Source organism: Nycticebus coucang, chromosome 8, assembly GCF_027406575.1.
Source record: "Nycticebus coucang isolate mNycCou1 chromosome 8, mNycCou1.pri, whole genome shotgun sequence".
Taxonomy (NCBI): domain Eukaryota; kingdom Metazoa; phylum Chordata; class Mammalia; order Primates; family Lorisidae; genus Nycticebus; species Nycticebus coucang.
Genome location: NC_069787.1, coordinates 9915287 through 9932080, shown reverse-complemented (window position 1 = coordinate 9932080; position 16794 = coordinate 9915287). Strand labels below are relative to the sequence as shown.

The window sequence follows — 16794 nt, the reverse complement described above, 5'->3', positions numbered from 1 at the left end:
ACTGCCTTAGGTCTTGAGTGTGCCAAGCACAAAAACACAAGCACCATGTGGATAAGGACAAAAATCCTTACCCTTGTAGAGCTTATACAGAGGATGCCAAGAAAATGTACACACATTTTAAGAAAGGAAAATCTATATTAAAATTATATTATTCAAGTCATCTTTGACTTCTGCAGTTACAAGAGGTGCTCAAAAATGACTTGTATTTATCTTTTGTCATCAGTATATATTGAGTATTACAATTTCTTTCTTTCTTTTTTTTTTTTTTGTAGAGACAGAGTCTCACTTTATGGCCCTCGGTAGAGTGCCGTGGCCTCACACAGCTCACAGCAACCTCCAACTCCTGGGCTTAAGGCGATTCTCTTGCCTCAGCCTCCTGAGTAGCTGGGACTACAGGCACCTGCCACCCTCGTTATATGGGGCCAGCGCCTTACTGACTGAGCCATAGGCGCCGCCCGAGTATTACAATTTCAATACAGTTTTTTCCTTAAAATGTGTACATACTTTTGGCACCTTTTGTATTTACAGAAACTTTTTTTTGTTTTTTTGTTTTTTGAGACAGGGTCTCACTCAGTTGCTATAGGGTTGAGTGCTATGGCATCATAGCTCAAGGCAACCTCAAACTCTTGAGCTCAAGCGATCCTCTCTTGTCTCAGCCTTCCAGTTATATAGTTAGACCTACAGGCACCCACCACAATGCCTCACTAGTTTTTTTTCTATTTGTGGAGATTGAGGAGTCTCATTTGCTCAGGCAGTCCTCCTCAAGCCTCCTAGAGTACTAGGATTACAGGCGTGAGTCACTGTGCCCACCTTTTTTTTGGTATAAAGGATGTTCCCATTTGATTGCAGATGAAATAAAGGCTCAAAGTGGTTAAGTAACTTCCCCAAGTTTATTTTACTAGGTTCAAATCTCAGAGCTTTCCATTTATCTATACACAGTAATTTAGGGTTGCATAGTGTGGTACAGGAGGAACTCACAACAGATGGCAGTGGTGGCAGTGGTGTGAACTGACAGGCCAAACGCCACAAGAGCGTGGGACATGGCTTGAGAGTTCTGGAGGACAAAGGATGCTGATTGACAGGAAGGGGGGGGGGTGTTCCACCAGGTGATCCAGCATTGGAAAGGGCATGGAGGTAGGATCGAGAAATAGCCAGGAGGCTTCCCTGACTGGAGAGGAGAGTATGTGTCAGGGCAGAGGGTAGAGGATGAAGGAGGCTGAACATCAGCCAAGACGTTTTGTGTTTGCCATGGTGATTTTTCATCAGGGAAACAAAGAATACAAGTAGCATTTTGCAGAAACTTGGTACAGGAGGAGTAGACTGAAGGACGGGGGCCGGGGAGCAGGGATGCAGTCCTACCTTAGCAGATGTCTGAGTGCTTCAGGGGGGAGGGTGTGGCAGAGGGAGGCAAGTCTGTGTGTCTCAGTCCCTGGTGTGCCTTTCTTTTGTGAGGTTGGGAGAAGGGCAGTGGGGAAGGGGGAAGTAGAAAGGAGACTGCCAAAGGCGTATTTGACAGGTCAGTTTTAGAAAAAAGTATGTATGGAAGTTAGGTCTCAGAAAATGAACTTCTTAAGGCTGATAGATACCACTCTGGAAAGTTTTCACATTCCTAGAAATTATTAGAGTTCGAGTTTAAAGCACAATGTTTGTCACTAGAAGTTGCATTGGAAATACTTAAACCAATATCTCCCGAAGTGTGTTCCATGGAACAGCTGTTTAAGGATATATTTTTGAAAAGCATTCCCTGTCAAATAAGAATGAGGAATACTGCATATTCCAGTTCGTAAAATACATGGAATGCTGGATACAGTGGCTCATGCCTGTAATCCTAGCACTCGCAGAGGCTGAGGCAGGAGGATGCCTTGAGGCCAGCAGTTCAAGACCAGCCTGAGTAAGAGTGAGACCCCATTGCTACTAAAAATAGAAAAATTAGCCAGGCATGGTGGTGGATGCCTATAATCCCAGCTACTTGGGAGGCTGAGGCAGGGGGATCACTTGAGCCCAGGAGTTTGAGATTGCTGCGGGTTAGACTGATGTGATGCCATTCTACTCAGAACAAGAGCATGAGACTCTGTCTCAAAAAAAAAAAAGGGTACATTGATGTGTGTGCATTGGCATAGTCAACACGCTGAGAAGTCCTATAGTAGAGAGGCCTGTGTAGTTTTGTCATGTCTGGTGCTGCTTCTTTGTCTGCAGACCCTGCAGGAGGAACTTTGCTCAGTGCACTTGGGAAAGGCAGCACTGGACAGCCTGAGATTCTAGGGGCTTAGTCTAATAGGGAAGCTGTTTGGCAGATTTTTAGCTCATACATCCTAGGCTGAGCTGGGAATAAGGGAAGAGCCCTGGGCCACCTGATTGCAAAGGGATGATGAGTTGTTTGAGGAGTTGGTATGAGGCGGCTTTGGCGTTTTGGATGTTCAGGAGAGCTTTGCTGTTACTGTTCCCTGCTTGCTTCTCTTTGTGTCTTCTCATTGAGTCAGGTGATGCCATTTCTTACCTCTGGGCTTTCCTTGGCTCAGTCAGTGCTCACTCATCATCTGCTTACATATGCTTTATTCTCCTGGTTTGTTTAAATGTCTGTCTTTGTCCTCTGCTATCCTTCTGGCATCTAGCAGAGTGCCTCTCGTGTAAATCCATGCTCAGGAGGAAGATGCAACTCTGGATAAAAGCAGCACTGTGCTGGCCCCATACTGGGTTTTGGATGACAGATAGTCCTTGCCCCCAAGGAGCTCAAGTACTGAGGAACACAGACATGTGATGAGGGAGTTGGAGGGACATAATTAGTAAGAGCAGGTGAGGGGCTACTGTTGTGAACTGGGAACCAGCCCTCAGCCAGGGAACTCACAGCAGATACTTGGAAACTAGTGAGATAGTGACAGTCTTATTACCAATACTGCTTTAGGGGCACCTACCTCTGCCAAGTTGGGGAAGGGAGAAAGGTGTCTTAAATGCTTGGTTTCTGCTTCCTTTGAAACTCAGTCCAAGGCCAGGCATGAGCCATCACTAGCACTCTAGGAGGCTGAGGCAGGTGGATTGCTCGAGCTCAGGAGTTTGAGACCAGCCAGAGCAAGAGCAAGACCCCATCTGTACTAAAAATAGAAAAACTACTCAGGAGGCTGAAGTAAGAGAATCGCTCAAGCCCAAGGTTGCTGTGAGCTGTGACACCACGGCATTTTATCCAGAGCGACATAGTGAGACTCTGTCTCAAAAAGAAAAAGAAAAACTAGCCAGGTATTGTGGTGGGTGCCTGTAGTCCCCCCTACTCTGAAGGCTGAAGCAGGAGGAGTTTGAGGTTGCTGTGAGCTGTGACACTGCGCATTCTACCCAAGGTGACAGAATGAGACTCTGTCTAAGAAAAAAAAAACTCAGTCCAGTATGGCCATTGCAGCTGAGAAGCTATAATGTTTTATTTTATTTCAATTTAAATTTTAAAAGTGAAAGCTTTTTTGTCAAAAGCTTTATTTTGGGGCGGCGCCTGTGGCTCAGTGAGCAGGGCACCGGCCCCATATACAGAGGGTGGCGGGTTCAAACCCAGCCCCGGCCAAACTGCAACAAAAAAAAAAAAAAAGCCGGGTGTTGTGGCGGGCGCCTGTAGTCCCAGCTACTCGGGAGGCTGAGGCAGGAGAATCGCCTAAGCCCAGGAGTTGGAGGTTGCTGTGAGCTGTGTGACGCCACGGCACTCTACCGAGGGCCATAAAGTGAGACTCTGTCTCTACAAAAAAAAAAAAAAAAACTTTATTTTGAGGCATGACCACATTTCCTACTTAAGACATGCTTTGAGTGTAAAATACATACCAGATTTTGAAGCCAGTATAAATGTAAATGTTTTTTAAAATGATTACATGTTGGCAGTGACTCACGCCTGTAGTCCTAGGACTCTGGGAGGCCAAGGTGGGTGGATTGCTTGAGCTCAGGAGTTCAAGACCAGCCTAAGCAAGACCTCGTCTCCACTAAAAACAGAAAAACTAGTCCGGTGTTGTGGTAGGTACCTGTTGTCCCAACTACTCTAACTGATAGAATGCTTTAGCTACCTTAGGTTAAATTAGATAATTATAAAAATAATTTTAAAAATCAATTGAAGTGTAGTGCCTGTGGCTCAGTGGGTAGAGTGCCGGCCCCATATACCAAGGGTGGTGGGTTCAAACTCGGCCCGGCCAAACTGCAACAACAACAATAAAAATAGCCAGGCATTGTGCCCGGTGCCTGTAGTCCCAGCTATTTGGGAGGCTGAGGCAAGAGAATCGCCTAAGCCCAAGAGCTGGAGGTTGCTGTGAGCTGTGATGCCATGGCATTATACTGAGGGTGACAAAGTGAGACTCTGTCTCTTAAAAAAAAAAAAAAATCGGTTGTCCCTTAAAAAAAAATAATCAGTTGGGGTGGCGCCTATGGTTCAAAGGGGTAAGGCGCTGGCCCCATATGCCGGAGGTGGCGGATTCAAGCCCAGCCCCGGCCAAAAACTGCAAAATAAATAAATAAATGTGGTATTTGTAAAAAAAATCAGTTGAAGCATTGAAGGTGAGTTGTATTCTCAAACCATTTTCTCTCCCAAAACTTGTGTCTGGCTTTTATAGACAAATAAAAACAGATAGTTCATCTTTCTTTTTGTTTTTTCCCTTAAGAGGTAGGAAGCAGAGGCCAATAACTTACTCTTTGTGCCAAAGTTCATGACTAGACTAGCAAATCCTACAGAATGGACTTTCATGGGCAGAATTGGAGGACATTATCAAGATCTAACTTAAAGAGAAACTATGGATTATGGATTGGAGCTTTGAGGCTAAGGAGCAACAGTCAAGGAATTAGACTCTGCAGGAGGGTAAGCCCTTCCCCCAGGCATCAGCTTGAGACCCTCCTAGAATCTAGTGCACCCCTTGGGGACTCGGCCATGTCACTTATTCTCTGACTGTAGAGAAGTCTTCTGGCCCAGGTCTGGCAGTCTTGATTTACCAAAAAGATAATCACAGTAGAAGGTATTTGGAAGAGGGCGGCGCCTGTGGCTCAAGGAGTAGGGTGCCAGTCCCATATGCCGTAGGTGGCGGGTTCAAACCTAGCCCCGGCCAAAAACCACACATACACAAAAAAAGAAGGTATTTGGAAGAATTGAGGGTGGAAAGGAGGTCTCAAAGTTCAACAGCTAAAGAGAGGTCATGTGGGCTTGGCACCCATAACATAGTGGTTACAGCACCAACCACATGCACGAGGGTGGCAGGTTCGAACCTGGCCCAGGCCTAATAAAACAACAGTGACAACTGCAACAAAAAAATAGCCAGCTACTTGGGAGGCAGAGGCAGGAGAATTACTTGAGCCTAGGAGTTGGAGGTTGCTGTGAGCTATGATGCTACAGCACTCTACCCAGGGCGACAGCTTGAGGCTCTGTCTAAAAAAAACATGCAAAGGGAAGTGAGGTCAGGGCCACAGATTAGATGAATGGAGGCTGGTGGATATGATACATAACTCGCTCTTGGGAATCAGACCTCTCCCTTACCATCGGAGTCTTAGATGCCCTCACCCTTTCCTGCTAAACCTCTGTTGTTCCTCACTGCTTGACCAATCCCTTTAAAGCAAGGGCTCTTTTGTTTATGTATTTATTTTTATAGAGATGGGGGTCTCACTTTTGCTCAGGCTGGTCTTGAACTCCTGAGCTCAGGCAATCCACCTGTCTCAGCCTCCCAGAGTACTGGATTACAGGCATAAGCCACCATGCCTGGCCTAAAGCAAGGGCTCTCACGGGGCTGAGATGGGTTCATCATTGGACTTGAGAAGAGTCCAAGAGCCCCTAAAAATACATGTAAACTGTGGTGTGTACTTTGTTTTCTGGATTCACTTGACAGCTTTCTTCAAATTTCAAAACACTTTTGGACTCAGAGGAAGTTAAGCGAGCCTCACCGGGAGTGCATCCTGCTTAGGCCAACAGGAATGCCTGCCCTAATACTTCCCCATAGGCTTCCAGTATAAGCTCCTTATGAACGCCAGTGCCAAAAACACCTCACCCTACCCCTGCCCCAGGTTATATCCAGATTGCTATTCTGTTGCCTGTCTCAGAGAGAGCCAGTGGCTTTTCAGCCACATCCCTTGCCTGTCATACAAAACTGTTTTTCTCCCATTATCTTATAAAGAGAAGCCTTCAGACAGTATTTTGTAGCCTTCCAGAGATCCACTTTATATTGCCACCTTCTGTGACCCATTCAGAAGTGAGCTTCATCCTCCGTGTTGCCTCACAACCTCCCCACTCTTGTCTACTGAGGCCGTGCTCTCTCAGCCTTTAGTTAAACTTTGGGCTAGTTTGCTTTCTTGTCACCAGGTATCTCCTCCCATACCCCTTATCTGACTTCTTATCAAACACAATTTAATTTAAACGTGTAGCCTGGGAATTAAATATTCAAGTTCCTGCTGGTTGCCTGGTTTTTAGAATTCTAACTCTTAAAGTAATCCTTTCAGTGATGAGGAAAAGAGTAAAGAGACACATCAGCTCAGTTACTGCCCCCCTCAAACTGTTCTTGGTAACAGTAAGTACACAGGGATTGGAGCCTACCCCTCACTGTAGGGCCTTGCAAGTTACTTAACCTTCCTGTACCTGCTTTCTTTTCTCATCTGTGAAACAGCAGTAATTCATGCCACTTGTCACATCTCCTTCGCGGGCATGTGAAAATTCATTGAGAAGATGGCATGGGTTTTCAGTACCATGCCCAGCACGGGGTGACACAGGCAACAACCACCAAATATTACCTATTCCAGGTGATGATGCTGCGCACCTCTTTGAGGAGAAAGACTCCTGTGATAGAGGCTGTGGATTAAATTCTGGGCATCCTCAGACTAACTGTGGTAGCCTTGATGCTTGTGAAGCTTTGGGGAATACTCCTAGACCCATTTTGCTGGCCTAGAAGAATCAGAGGAGTCCCAGGTCTTCCTTCAACTGTGTGTGCTTCAGAAAACCATCTGACCCTGAAAATGCTGTTTCTCTCTCAGCACATTTGCAGATCGGCTACACTGGCTGGATGGGGAGAGCTGTATGGACGCTCTGGCTACAACTATTTTTTCTCAGGTGAATGTTGAGCAGCATGCTCTAATAACAAGAACTCAGTCATAGAGAATAGCCAGCCATGGCCACCTTGGTATAGGGTAGAGGGTCTGAGTGAGCTGGGTGGAGACTGGGTGCCTTCCATTCATTGGGAGCCAGGAGACAAGTAGGAGTTCACCTTCAGGATAAAGACAACTACCAGGCCCGTGGGGCATATGGTGTCCCTGGGAGTGGAGCCAGGTTGGCCCAGCCCACCCTTAGTGCTACAGGGAAGGAGGCTGGGCAGGAAGTCCCTGTGCAGAGCCCTGTGCCACCAACCTCAATGCTGACAGACTGGTTTCTCTGGCAGGAGGTGCAGATGATGCCTGGGCAGAGGTGGAAGACATCACGGAGGAGGACTGTGCTCTTCGGTCAGTGCTGGGTCGCTGTGGTTAGGGACTTGTTTTGGAGGTGGGGGTGTCTGGCCAGCAGTGGCCATGTTCATACTGATTGTAGATTTGTCATGGGTCCTAGTGAGTGGATTGGCTCCTGTCCTCCCATCTGCCACGTCCATGCCACTGAAAGAAAGCTGTTGGAGTCCATCCAGTAGCCTCATCCTAAATACTTAAGTGACTGTCTCCATCCTGGCTGTGCATCAGGATCTCAGAGAGATAGTCCCCCTCCTGGGGTTCCTGTAGTATAGGTCTGAGCTAGGGCCCAGACACTTAAACACCTGTTTTAAAGCCCCACAGAGTTTTCAGTATGCAGTAAGGATGCCAATTACCAACCTGCTAAATCTCACACAGCATGGCTGGTACTGAGGTACAGGGCAAGGGCTACCGTCCCCACCTAAGAGACATGTCCTCTACCCTGAAAGGCACACCTGGAGACAAGAGGTTCCACAGCTGCGTGATTGGTGCCATAAGGAGGGCTTGGTACAGAGCAGTAGTTTGAGCCCCTGTAAAGGGAGGAAATGAGCTGGTTCACACTCTTCCTATTCCCTTTGCAAATGTTTTTAGCAAACAGTACGGCAGGATATTAAATAAGCTCCTTTGCATGGTACGTACCACGTGGAAAGTCTTTAACCGGTGTCAAGCATCTCTGGAATGTGTATAAGCACCCTAGTAAGATCAGCTTCTCAAATCATGGCTCGGCGCACAGAGGAATATCTGGCTATGCCTGAGTTCTGCCTGTTAGCTCCGAAAGCAGCGGCTGTGGCTTGTGCTCAAGAATGTTTGGCTCTTCCCCCAAGATAGGCGACTTAGACCTCAGCCAGGTCATCTTCTGCAGCATACCCTATTCTTGGCGAGGAGACTGCTGGGGCAACAAAGCAGTGGGCTTTTTTTTTTTTTTTTTTTTTTTTTTTTAGTAATGGTTACTTTCTGCTTTGGTCTGTATCTGCATGGCTGATCAAGAGGCAGCCTAAGGATTAGAAAAAAATTATCTTGGGCAGCGCCTGTGGCTCAGTGAGTAGGGCGCCAGCCCCATATGCCTAAGGGTGGCGGGTTCAAACCCAGCCCCGGCCAAACTGCAACAAAAAAATAGCTGGGCGTTGTGGCGGGCGCCTGTAGTCCCAGCTACTCAGGAGGCTGAGGCAAGAGAATTGCGTAAGCCCAAGAGTTAGAGGTTGCTGTGAGCCATGTGACGCCACGGCACTCTACCTGAGCGTGGTACAGTGAGACTCTGTCTCTACAAAAAAAAAAAGAAAAAATTTATCTTTCTCCATGTGCTTCATTGGCCTGCTAGGTAGAGGGAATTCACCTGCTAGTATTTCACAGTCAGTTGATGAAATCATTTTAAAAGTTCTTATCTCTACAACAATTTCAATCTGTTACGTTATGAGTGTGGCTAAAAACAGTCATAAATGGGGGAAGAGAAGGGAGTTGGGGAGATTAACTCTAATGGAAGCTCAGAGATTCTATCAGCCACCAGTTTGCTGCCTTTTAGAACTCTGAGATTATCTTGAGTTTTCTGGCTTAATGTCAAGCAGTGCTTTCCCATTTCCAGCTGGTGACTGTTCTTTGAAATACATCCCAGAGATTGGGGTAATCTCTTAGAAAGTCACCTTCTCCCTCTCTGGAATCATTTGGCTTGTGTGTATCCCCTAACTACCCCCCCCCACCAACTTCTGTAGGAGAGAAGCCCAAGTTTTCACTGGTGACATCCATACTTCCCTAAATGAGCTCACTGCTGCCAAACTCCTCTCACTGAACACGTTGTGTAATGTCTCCCTCTGGCTTTTTATTTCAGAAGTGGTGACACACATCTTTTTGATAAGGTCAGAGGTTATGATATCAGGCTGCTTCGGTACCTATCGGTCAAATACATCTGTGACCTGATGGTGGAAAACAAGAAGGTGAAGTTTGGCATGAAGTAAGTAAAGGGCACCCACCATGAAATGGGTTGGGGCAGTGGGCTGGCCTCCTGCCAAGGGCTTTTGTGCATCCTCTCACTGTTTCTTCAGACAGCCCTGCAGGGCAGGTACTGGTTTCCCCGTTGTACAGAACTGAAGCACAGAGAGATGAAGGAACCTGCTGAAGGTTGTATGCTAAGTGACTGAGGAGCCACGAGTCTCTAACCAGTGCTCTACTGCCACCTTCTCTTCGACATCTACCTTTTTTTTTCTCCAAGTTCTGTGCCATCTCTGGTAGATTAGAATCTCTCTCTTGCTCTTTTTTTTTTTTTTGGAGAGAGAGTCTCACTATGTTGCCCTCGGTAGAGTGCCATGGCATCACAGCTCACAGCAACCTCCAACTCTTAGGCTTGAGCGATTCTCCTGCCTCAGCCTCCCAAGTAGCTGGGAATATAAGTGCCTGCCACAATGCCTGGCTAATTTTTTGTTGCAGTTGTTCAGCTGGCCTGGGCTGGGTTCACACCCACCACCCTCGGTGTATGTGGCTGGTGCCGTAACCACTGTGCTATGGGCACCCAAGCCATAGAATCTCTTTTAAAATGGAACAAAAAAATCAGATCAAATTTTATTTCAGTGACTGCTATTACATAAACATTCACATATGGACCAAATTTTCATATAATAAGGCAAACTTTTTTTTTTTTTGTAGAGACAGAGTTTCACTTTATGGCCCTTGGTAGAGTGCCATGGCATCATACAGCTCACAGCAACCTCCAACTCCTGGGCTTAAGCGATTCTCTTGCCTCAGCCTCCCAGTAGCTGGGACTACAGGCGCCCACCACAACACCCAGCTATTTTTTTTTTTTTGGTTGCAGTTAAGCCGGGGCCGGGCTTGAAACCGCCACCCTCAGTATATGGGGCCCGCGCCCTACCAACTGAACCACAGGCGCCGCCCAATAAGGCAAACTTTTAAAAAATGGAACCTGGAGGGTGGTGCCTGTGGCTCAGTTGGTAAGGCGCCGGCCCCATATGCCGAGGGTGGCAGGTTCAAACCCGGCCCCGGCTGAACTGCAACCAAAAAATAGCCGGGCGTTGTGGCGGGCGCCTGTAGTCCCAGCTACTCGGGAGGCTGAGGGAAGAGAATCGCTTAGGCCCAGGAGTTGGAGGTTGCTGTGAGCTGTGTGAGGCCACGGCACTCTACCGAGGGCCATAAAGTGAGACTCTGTCTCTACAAAAAAAAAAATGGAACCTGGGTTGGAGTAGTAAAATTAATTATAGGAGCTTTTTCCAAAATTGTATTATTGTTTAATGTCTTTTTATTATTCTAAAAATCGGAGTGTAGCTATTTGCATACACTGAATGTTCCCTTACACCTTTCTCACTTTATCTGTCAGTCCCAGTGTTTCTTCTCAGATGTTGATTGCCACTGTATTTTTTTGAGGCAGTCTTACTTTATTGCCCAAGCTAGAGTGAAATGGCATCATAGCTCACAGCAACCTCAATTCTTAGGTTGAATGCCACAATACCTGGCTAGGTTTTTTTCTATTTTTAGTAGAGATGGGGTCTCACTCTTGCTCAGGCGGGTCTCAAATTCCTGAGTTCAAGTAATCCACCCTCCTTAGTCTTGCAGAGTGCTAGAATTACAGGTGTGAGCCATCATGCCCGGCCTGTCACCTTATTTAGAAGTGGTCTTGATGACTACAAGAGAAATTAGTAGAGCAGAGAGTTCCCCCCAAAGGATCGTGTTATTTGGCTCTGGTCTCACTCTGCACTATGCATTTTGGAAGGTGGAAGGTGGTTTTGCACCTTCACGTTCCAGTTGAGGCTAGCTGCAATATTACAGGGAGAATGACCTCTCTTGCTTGATACATTGGAGTGGGGGGCAGAGAAGTTTTTGTTTATAATTTCTCAAAGTAGTTACTAACCTTTAAAGGGAATCACTTTTGGGAAAATAGTTTTTAGCAGGAGGTTCATTTTAAGTTGTTACAGTACTGATTAGGGGAATGGGGTGTGTGTGTTGTTATACAGTAACACCTGTGTCCCTGTCTTACAGTGTAACCTCCTCTGAGAAGGTGGACAAAGCCCAGCGCTATGCAGACTTCACTCTCCTCTCCATCCCGTATCCAGGTAGGGAGCTCTTTTCTAGTCAGGTGACAGGCTTGCTAGACCTAGGAGGATTCAGGGGCCACGAGCAAGTCCTTTCTACTTAAGCACATTGGTGCCCTGAAAGCTTTTCAGGAGGGCCTGTGGGACAGTGTCCTAGAAGGGGCTTTCCCTCAAGGGGCCAGGGAATAGAGTCTTCCACTGGTACTCGCTAGCCACAGCCTGAGTTAGTTGCTTCAACTGTCCATGTTTCCAATGTCCTCAGGAGACAGTTGAAACTTAGAAAGATTTATTTAGTCCAGGATTTTGTAGTGAAGATTGGATAAAGTATACCACAATGTTGTGTGCATGAAAGTACTACTAATTGTAAAATTACAGTATTAGTACTGCGTGGGCAACCACACTCACTGCTCTGCCTGAGTAGATGTCAGTCTTGGTGATGTCAATCTTGGTGTCGAGTTATTTGTGGAAGTCACCTCTGGTGCGGCTGTCCTGGTGATAGAAGGAACATGTAATTGCCCTGTCCCCAGTAACTGGAGAGTGGCTACACTGTGTTGTGAAGCACTTTGGTGTCCACAAAACTGCGTTTGTCTATGACAGAATTGTGTGTAACCTGTGGCCAGGGCTGTGTTCTCTGCACTGGATCCCCGAAAGCAGTGCTTCTCAACCTGTGGGTTCTGACAGACAGGAACTGTATTAAAGGGCCGTGGCATTAGGATGGTTGAGAACCACTGCCCTAAAGAGTATCAATCTAGTTTGTAACATTCAAGCTTTCTGGCAATACCTGCCTATTCAACAAGGGAGGCTGAGAAGCCCTAGACTTGGCGAACAGACAACAGGGGAAATGCACTTCCTCCCTGAAACCTCTCTTCTCTTTCTCAGCACCAGCATCTACCTTCAGTCTTGTGTTGGGCCTTATCGCCTCAGTCTTAGAGCCACATAGGCAATCGCAATAGTAGGCAGCTCATCTGGTGCCTTGCAAGGGGAGTGTCCTCAGCAGATGCCAGCCAGTAGTTGTCAAACTCCAACCCCTGATAACCTGGCACTTTGACAGGGGTTTTCACCTGAGTCTCTCTCTCTCTCTCTTTTTTCTCTTTTTTTGTAGAGACAGAGTCTTACTTTATCGCCCTCGGTAGAGTGCCGTGGCAACATACAGCTCACAGCAACCTCCAACTCCTGGGCTTAGGTGATTTTCCTGCCTCAGCCTCTAAGTAACTGAGACTACAGGCGCCCGCCATAACACCTGGCTATTTTTTTGTTGCAGTTTGGCTGGGGCTGGGTTTGAACCCGCCACCATCAGTATATGGGGCTGGTACACCCTACCCACTGAGCCACAGGTGCTGCCCTCTCTCTCTCTTTTTTTTTTTGAGACAGAGCCTCAAGCTATCACCCTGGGCAGAGTGCCCATGGCATCACAGCTCACAGCAACCTCCAACTCCTGGGCTTAAGCGATTCTCTTACCTCAGCCTCCCAAATAGCTGCAACTACAGGTGCCCACCACAACGCCCAGCTATTTTTTGGTTGTAGTTGTCTTTGTTTGGCAGGCCCAGGCTGGATTTGAACACACCAGCTTTCGTGTATGTAGCTGGCCTTAGCTACTTGAGCTACAGGTGCCACCTCACCTGAGTCACTCTTTACTCTAATCTGCCAATATAGTGTTAGGTGCCATGCAGAACTGTGTGTGAATCCCAGTGGTGGCTCTGTGTGCACTTGAACAAGTCCCATAAGCCTCTGAGCATCAGTTTTATCCTTCATAAAATGAGGATAATGGGGCTTGGCACCTGTGGCTCAAGTAGCTAAGGCACCAGCCACATATACCTGAGCTGGCATGTTCAAATCCAGCCCGGGCCCACCAAACAACACAACAATGATGGCTGCAACCAAAAAATAGCTGGGCGTTGTGGCAGGTGCCTGTAGTCCCAGCTACTTGGGAGGTGAAGGCAGAAGAATCGCTTGAGCCCAGGAGTTGGAGATTACTGTGAGCTGTGATGCCATAGCACTCTACCCAGGGCGACAACTTGAGGCTCTGTCTCAAAAAAAAAAAAAAAAAAATGAGGATAATGGTGCTCATTTCACAGTAAAGTGGCAGACCTGTCTGTAACAGGTGCCCTGCAAGCAACAGGCCTCATGGTGAGTAGATGGGAAGAAAGGCTCAGAGAACCTCCTCTTCCTAAAAGTAACTTTAGGTTGATGCAGATTATGATGATTGTGCAGTAGGCTTGGCAGCATCACACACACGATGTAACAGAAATATCCTACCGAAGGGTGTCCACACTGAAGCCATTGGGTAGCTCTACAGCTGGTTTGCAGACCCAGCTTCCAACACTCAGGAGATGCTTCAGGGATTCCACAGACCAAACTACTCTCAGCTGAGCTAAAGGTTTGCACTGCCTGAGGAAGCAGACATCACTTTCTTTGTCTAAATTTAGGTTCCAAGTAGGACTTCTTTGGGAAAAAAATAGTTTTGCTAGAAGTATAAATACCACTGCTTCAAAATAGTAGTGCAGTGTCCTCTCTTCTGTAGTTTGGCAACTAATTATAAGACTCTGAAAATGTTAATACCCTTTAACCTAGTTATTTTTCTGATTATCTGTCATTAGGCCATAGTTCAGCCTGGGAGCTGAAGATGTTCATTATAATGTCTCTTTGTAATAAAAAAACAGGACTTTTTTTATTAATCATAATAATAAGTACATGGTGTTATGTCTATCAATAGAATGAAATACTACATCATCATAGAAAAATAGTAAATGCACAGACTTTTCACATGGAAAAAGTCACAGAGCTTGAGATAAGCAGGGGACATAATTACATAGTGTACTCTCAACTACATAAGGAAAAGATACTTACAAGAAAGGGTTAGCAAGAAATGTGCTAAAATGATGAGATCTGTCTGGATTTTTTTCTTCCCTTTTCCTAAAAGTTCTGTCCTTCATGTGATGGGTGTATGTTTGTTGGGGCAGGATAAGAGAGAGCAATAAAATTAAAAAGCTAAGGTTTGGGAGAGATACCATTGCACACCCAAGAAAGGGGGCAGGAGCAGGAAGCACTTCTAAACTTTACGAGGGTTTGTTTTTTTAATATATGCTTGTATTACTTTAAGGAAACATAATAAAATTACCATTATCCAAACCAAGTCATGAGGTGCACTTTGAGACTTGAAAATTTCAGGAATCTCATTGGAGTCCTATGGTGACTGAATCCCAGACAGGTACTGTAGTGGTTTCAGTGGTTAGCTATGTCAAAGGGCTTTGTTAGCTATGGCCCTTGGAAGTGAGGTGTGTTCTGGGAGCAGTTCTTTCCAGGCACCAAAATAGATGAGGTCAAAACTCTGCAGCACAAATCTAATTTGTTTTCCTCTTCAGTGAGTTACTGTTATCCCCCCATTGGTCCGTCCCCTTTTGCCTGTCTGTGGGTCAGAAGCCTATTCAGGTAATGAACATCAGGCAATGCCCTGGCTACTGAGGCTATTTTAATTCCATCACTTTCGCACAAAGACTACTTCTGCATCATAGGCTAGTCCTAGAGCCTGGAGTGTTGATTTGAGCAGCTAGAGTATGGGAAAATAACACTTCACCAGAGCTCTGAGAAATAATTGGTGTCTCTTCTAAACCTGGGCTCATAAGCTCAGGGGCCTCTATCTGACATTTATAATTCTTCTTTCTCCTGGTGAGACACCCAGGAACAGGCTAAAGGATTATGGCTAAGGATTGCTTCCTAACTTCAGCCAGCAGGGAGGCCTAGAGTTTAGAATGCAGAGTGCTTCTGGAATGAAAGCCAAGTCTAGAAGTCAGAGAATGAGTCTCTACATTGTCTCCACAGGAAGCTTTCCCATCTTCCCTGGGGCTGCTTCAGACAACAACTTGGCCCAAGAATTCCTGCAGAGTTCCATGTGAAATGTTTTTGGCCTATAGCTACTTCTACAGAATTTGGGCAACTGAGACCTCACCAGATTTGGCAGTATGGCCAAAGTCATGGGTCCCTCAAGTTTGTGTAGAGGTCCTTTTGGAGGAACTGAAAATAACTATAAGAAGCTGCTGTCCAAGTACCTTCTTCCACCCTGTGGAGGCCCAGGTGCTTACTGTGTCGGGCTGTGGCCAGACTTAGCTGGGGCAAGCCCAGGACCTGCTACCCCCTCTCTGGCCAAGGTAGCCATCCCAGCAAAGCAGATCACTTTAAGTTGTGGGCTGGCACTGTGGGCTCTTGCTACCCACAGTGCAATGTGATGATAATAGTGGTATGTTGCCATGTGAGTGGCACTTGTACTAGTGCTGTGCTAGGTGTTCTTTGTATTAATACATCTTAACCATTTCACAAATAAGAAAATCAAGGCTTAGAAAAGTTAAACAACCTGTTTGCAGCCACGGATATGAGTGAAAAGTTGAGGTTTGAAGCTGGGAATGTTGCCAGAGCCCTGTTATCTCCACTGTTCTCTCTATTCTGAGGGCTTACTCTGGTGGAGTTTTATGATTTTTCTAACAAATGATGCAGAAAAGTACCTCTTTACCTGCTTAGTTGGAGACAACAGCATTTCTTGAGCACCTGTTACATTTCCAAGGATTGGTCATGGTCTCTTCCAGTATATTAAGACATTCACTCCTCACTAGCCTGTAAGGATAGTGTCATCTGCCGCACTTGAGAAATGGGGAGGAGTGATCCTCAGTAGCTAGTGAGTTCCTGGAAGAGGTGTTGAGGCTCACATTGTGAGTCATGCCTTTGTTTGCTGGGATTGGTACTGTAGAGACTTGTAGGATAAAGGGGACCTACAGAGGCTCAGCCCTGGCTCTTGCCCATCCCCAGTGCCCCCCTCCGCCCCTGTTCCAGTCATCACTCATATCAGCCATGGCCTCGCTGGAGCCACCAGTGTAGAGAAGAGTGTGAGTTGGTGGCTCCCTCAGTCCTTCAATACTCAGCAACCTGGCTGAGCCAGGGTTGTCTCAGGAGACTTTGGGCTGGGAAGGGAGGTGTCATAACTCTGCCCTTCTTTTCCAGGCTGTGAATTTTTCAAGGAGTATAAGGATCGGGATTATATGGCTGAAGGGCTCATATTTAACTGGAAGCAGGTATGGACAGTAACATTCATCAGCTTGTGTCTTAGGGCCCTTTGTGAAGGGAGACCAAGGAGAACAGCTAGCAGTCTTTTGGGGGAAATACCCTTCTCCTTCCTGTTTCTTCCTTGAATGAGTCTCTTTTCTTTGTCTTCCTCCCCCTCTTATATATACATGTTAAATTTTCTTTTTTTTTTTTTGTAGAGACAGAGTCTCACTTTATCACCCTCGGTAGAGTGCCATGGCATCATACAGCTCACAGCAACCTCCAACTCCTGGGCTTAAGCGATTCTCTT

General features: G+C 46.4%; 1 protein-coding gene across 4 annotated transcripts in view; it reads left to right on the top strand.

Annotated features, from left to right (window-relative positions):
* Positions 1–16794, top strand: part of MTMR14 (myotubularin related protein 14) — a 57742-nt gene that overhangs the window by 14183 nt on the left and 26765 nt on the right. For all 4 annotated transcript variants that reach the window (XR_008381558.1, XM_053598770.1, XM_053598771.1 and 1 more), the window contains exons 4-8: positions 6964–7039; positions 7365–7425; positions 9245–9367; positions 11401–11474; positions 16443–16513. Coding sequence is in view for 3 of the 4 variants with exons in the window: in XM_053598770.1 (XP_053454745.1) it covers positions 6964–7039; positions 7365–7425; positions 9245–9367; positions 11401–11474; positions 16443–16513 (405 nt within the window). In the remaining variant the exon portion in view is untranslated. The remainder of the gene's footprint in view (positions 1–6963; positions 7040–7364; positions 7426–9244; positions 9368–11400; positions 11475–16442; positions 16514–16794) is intronic.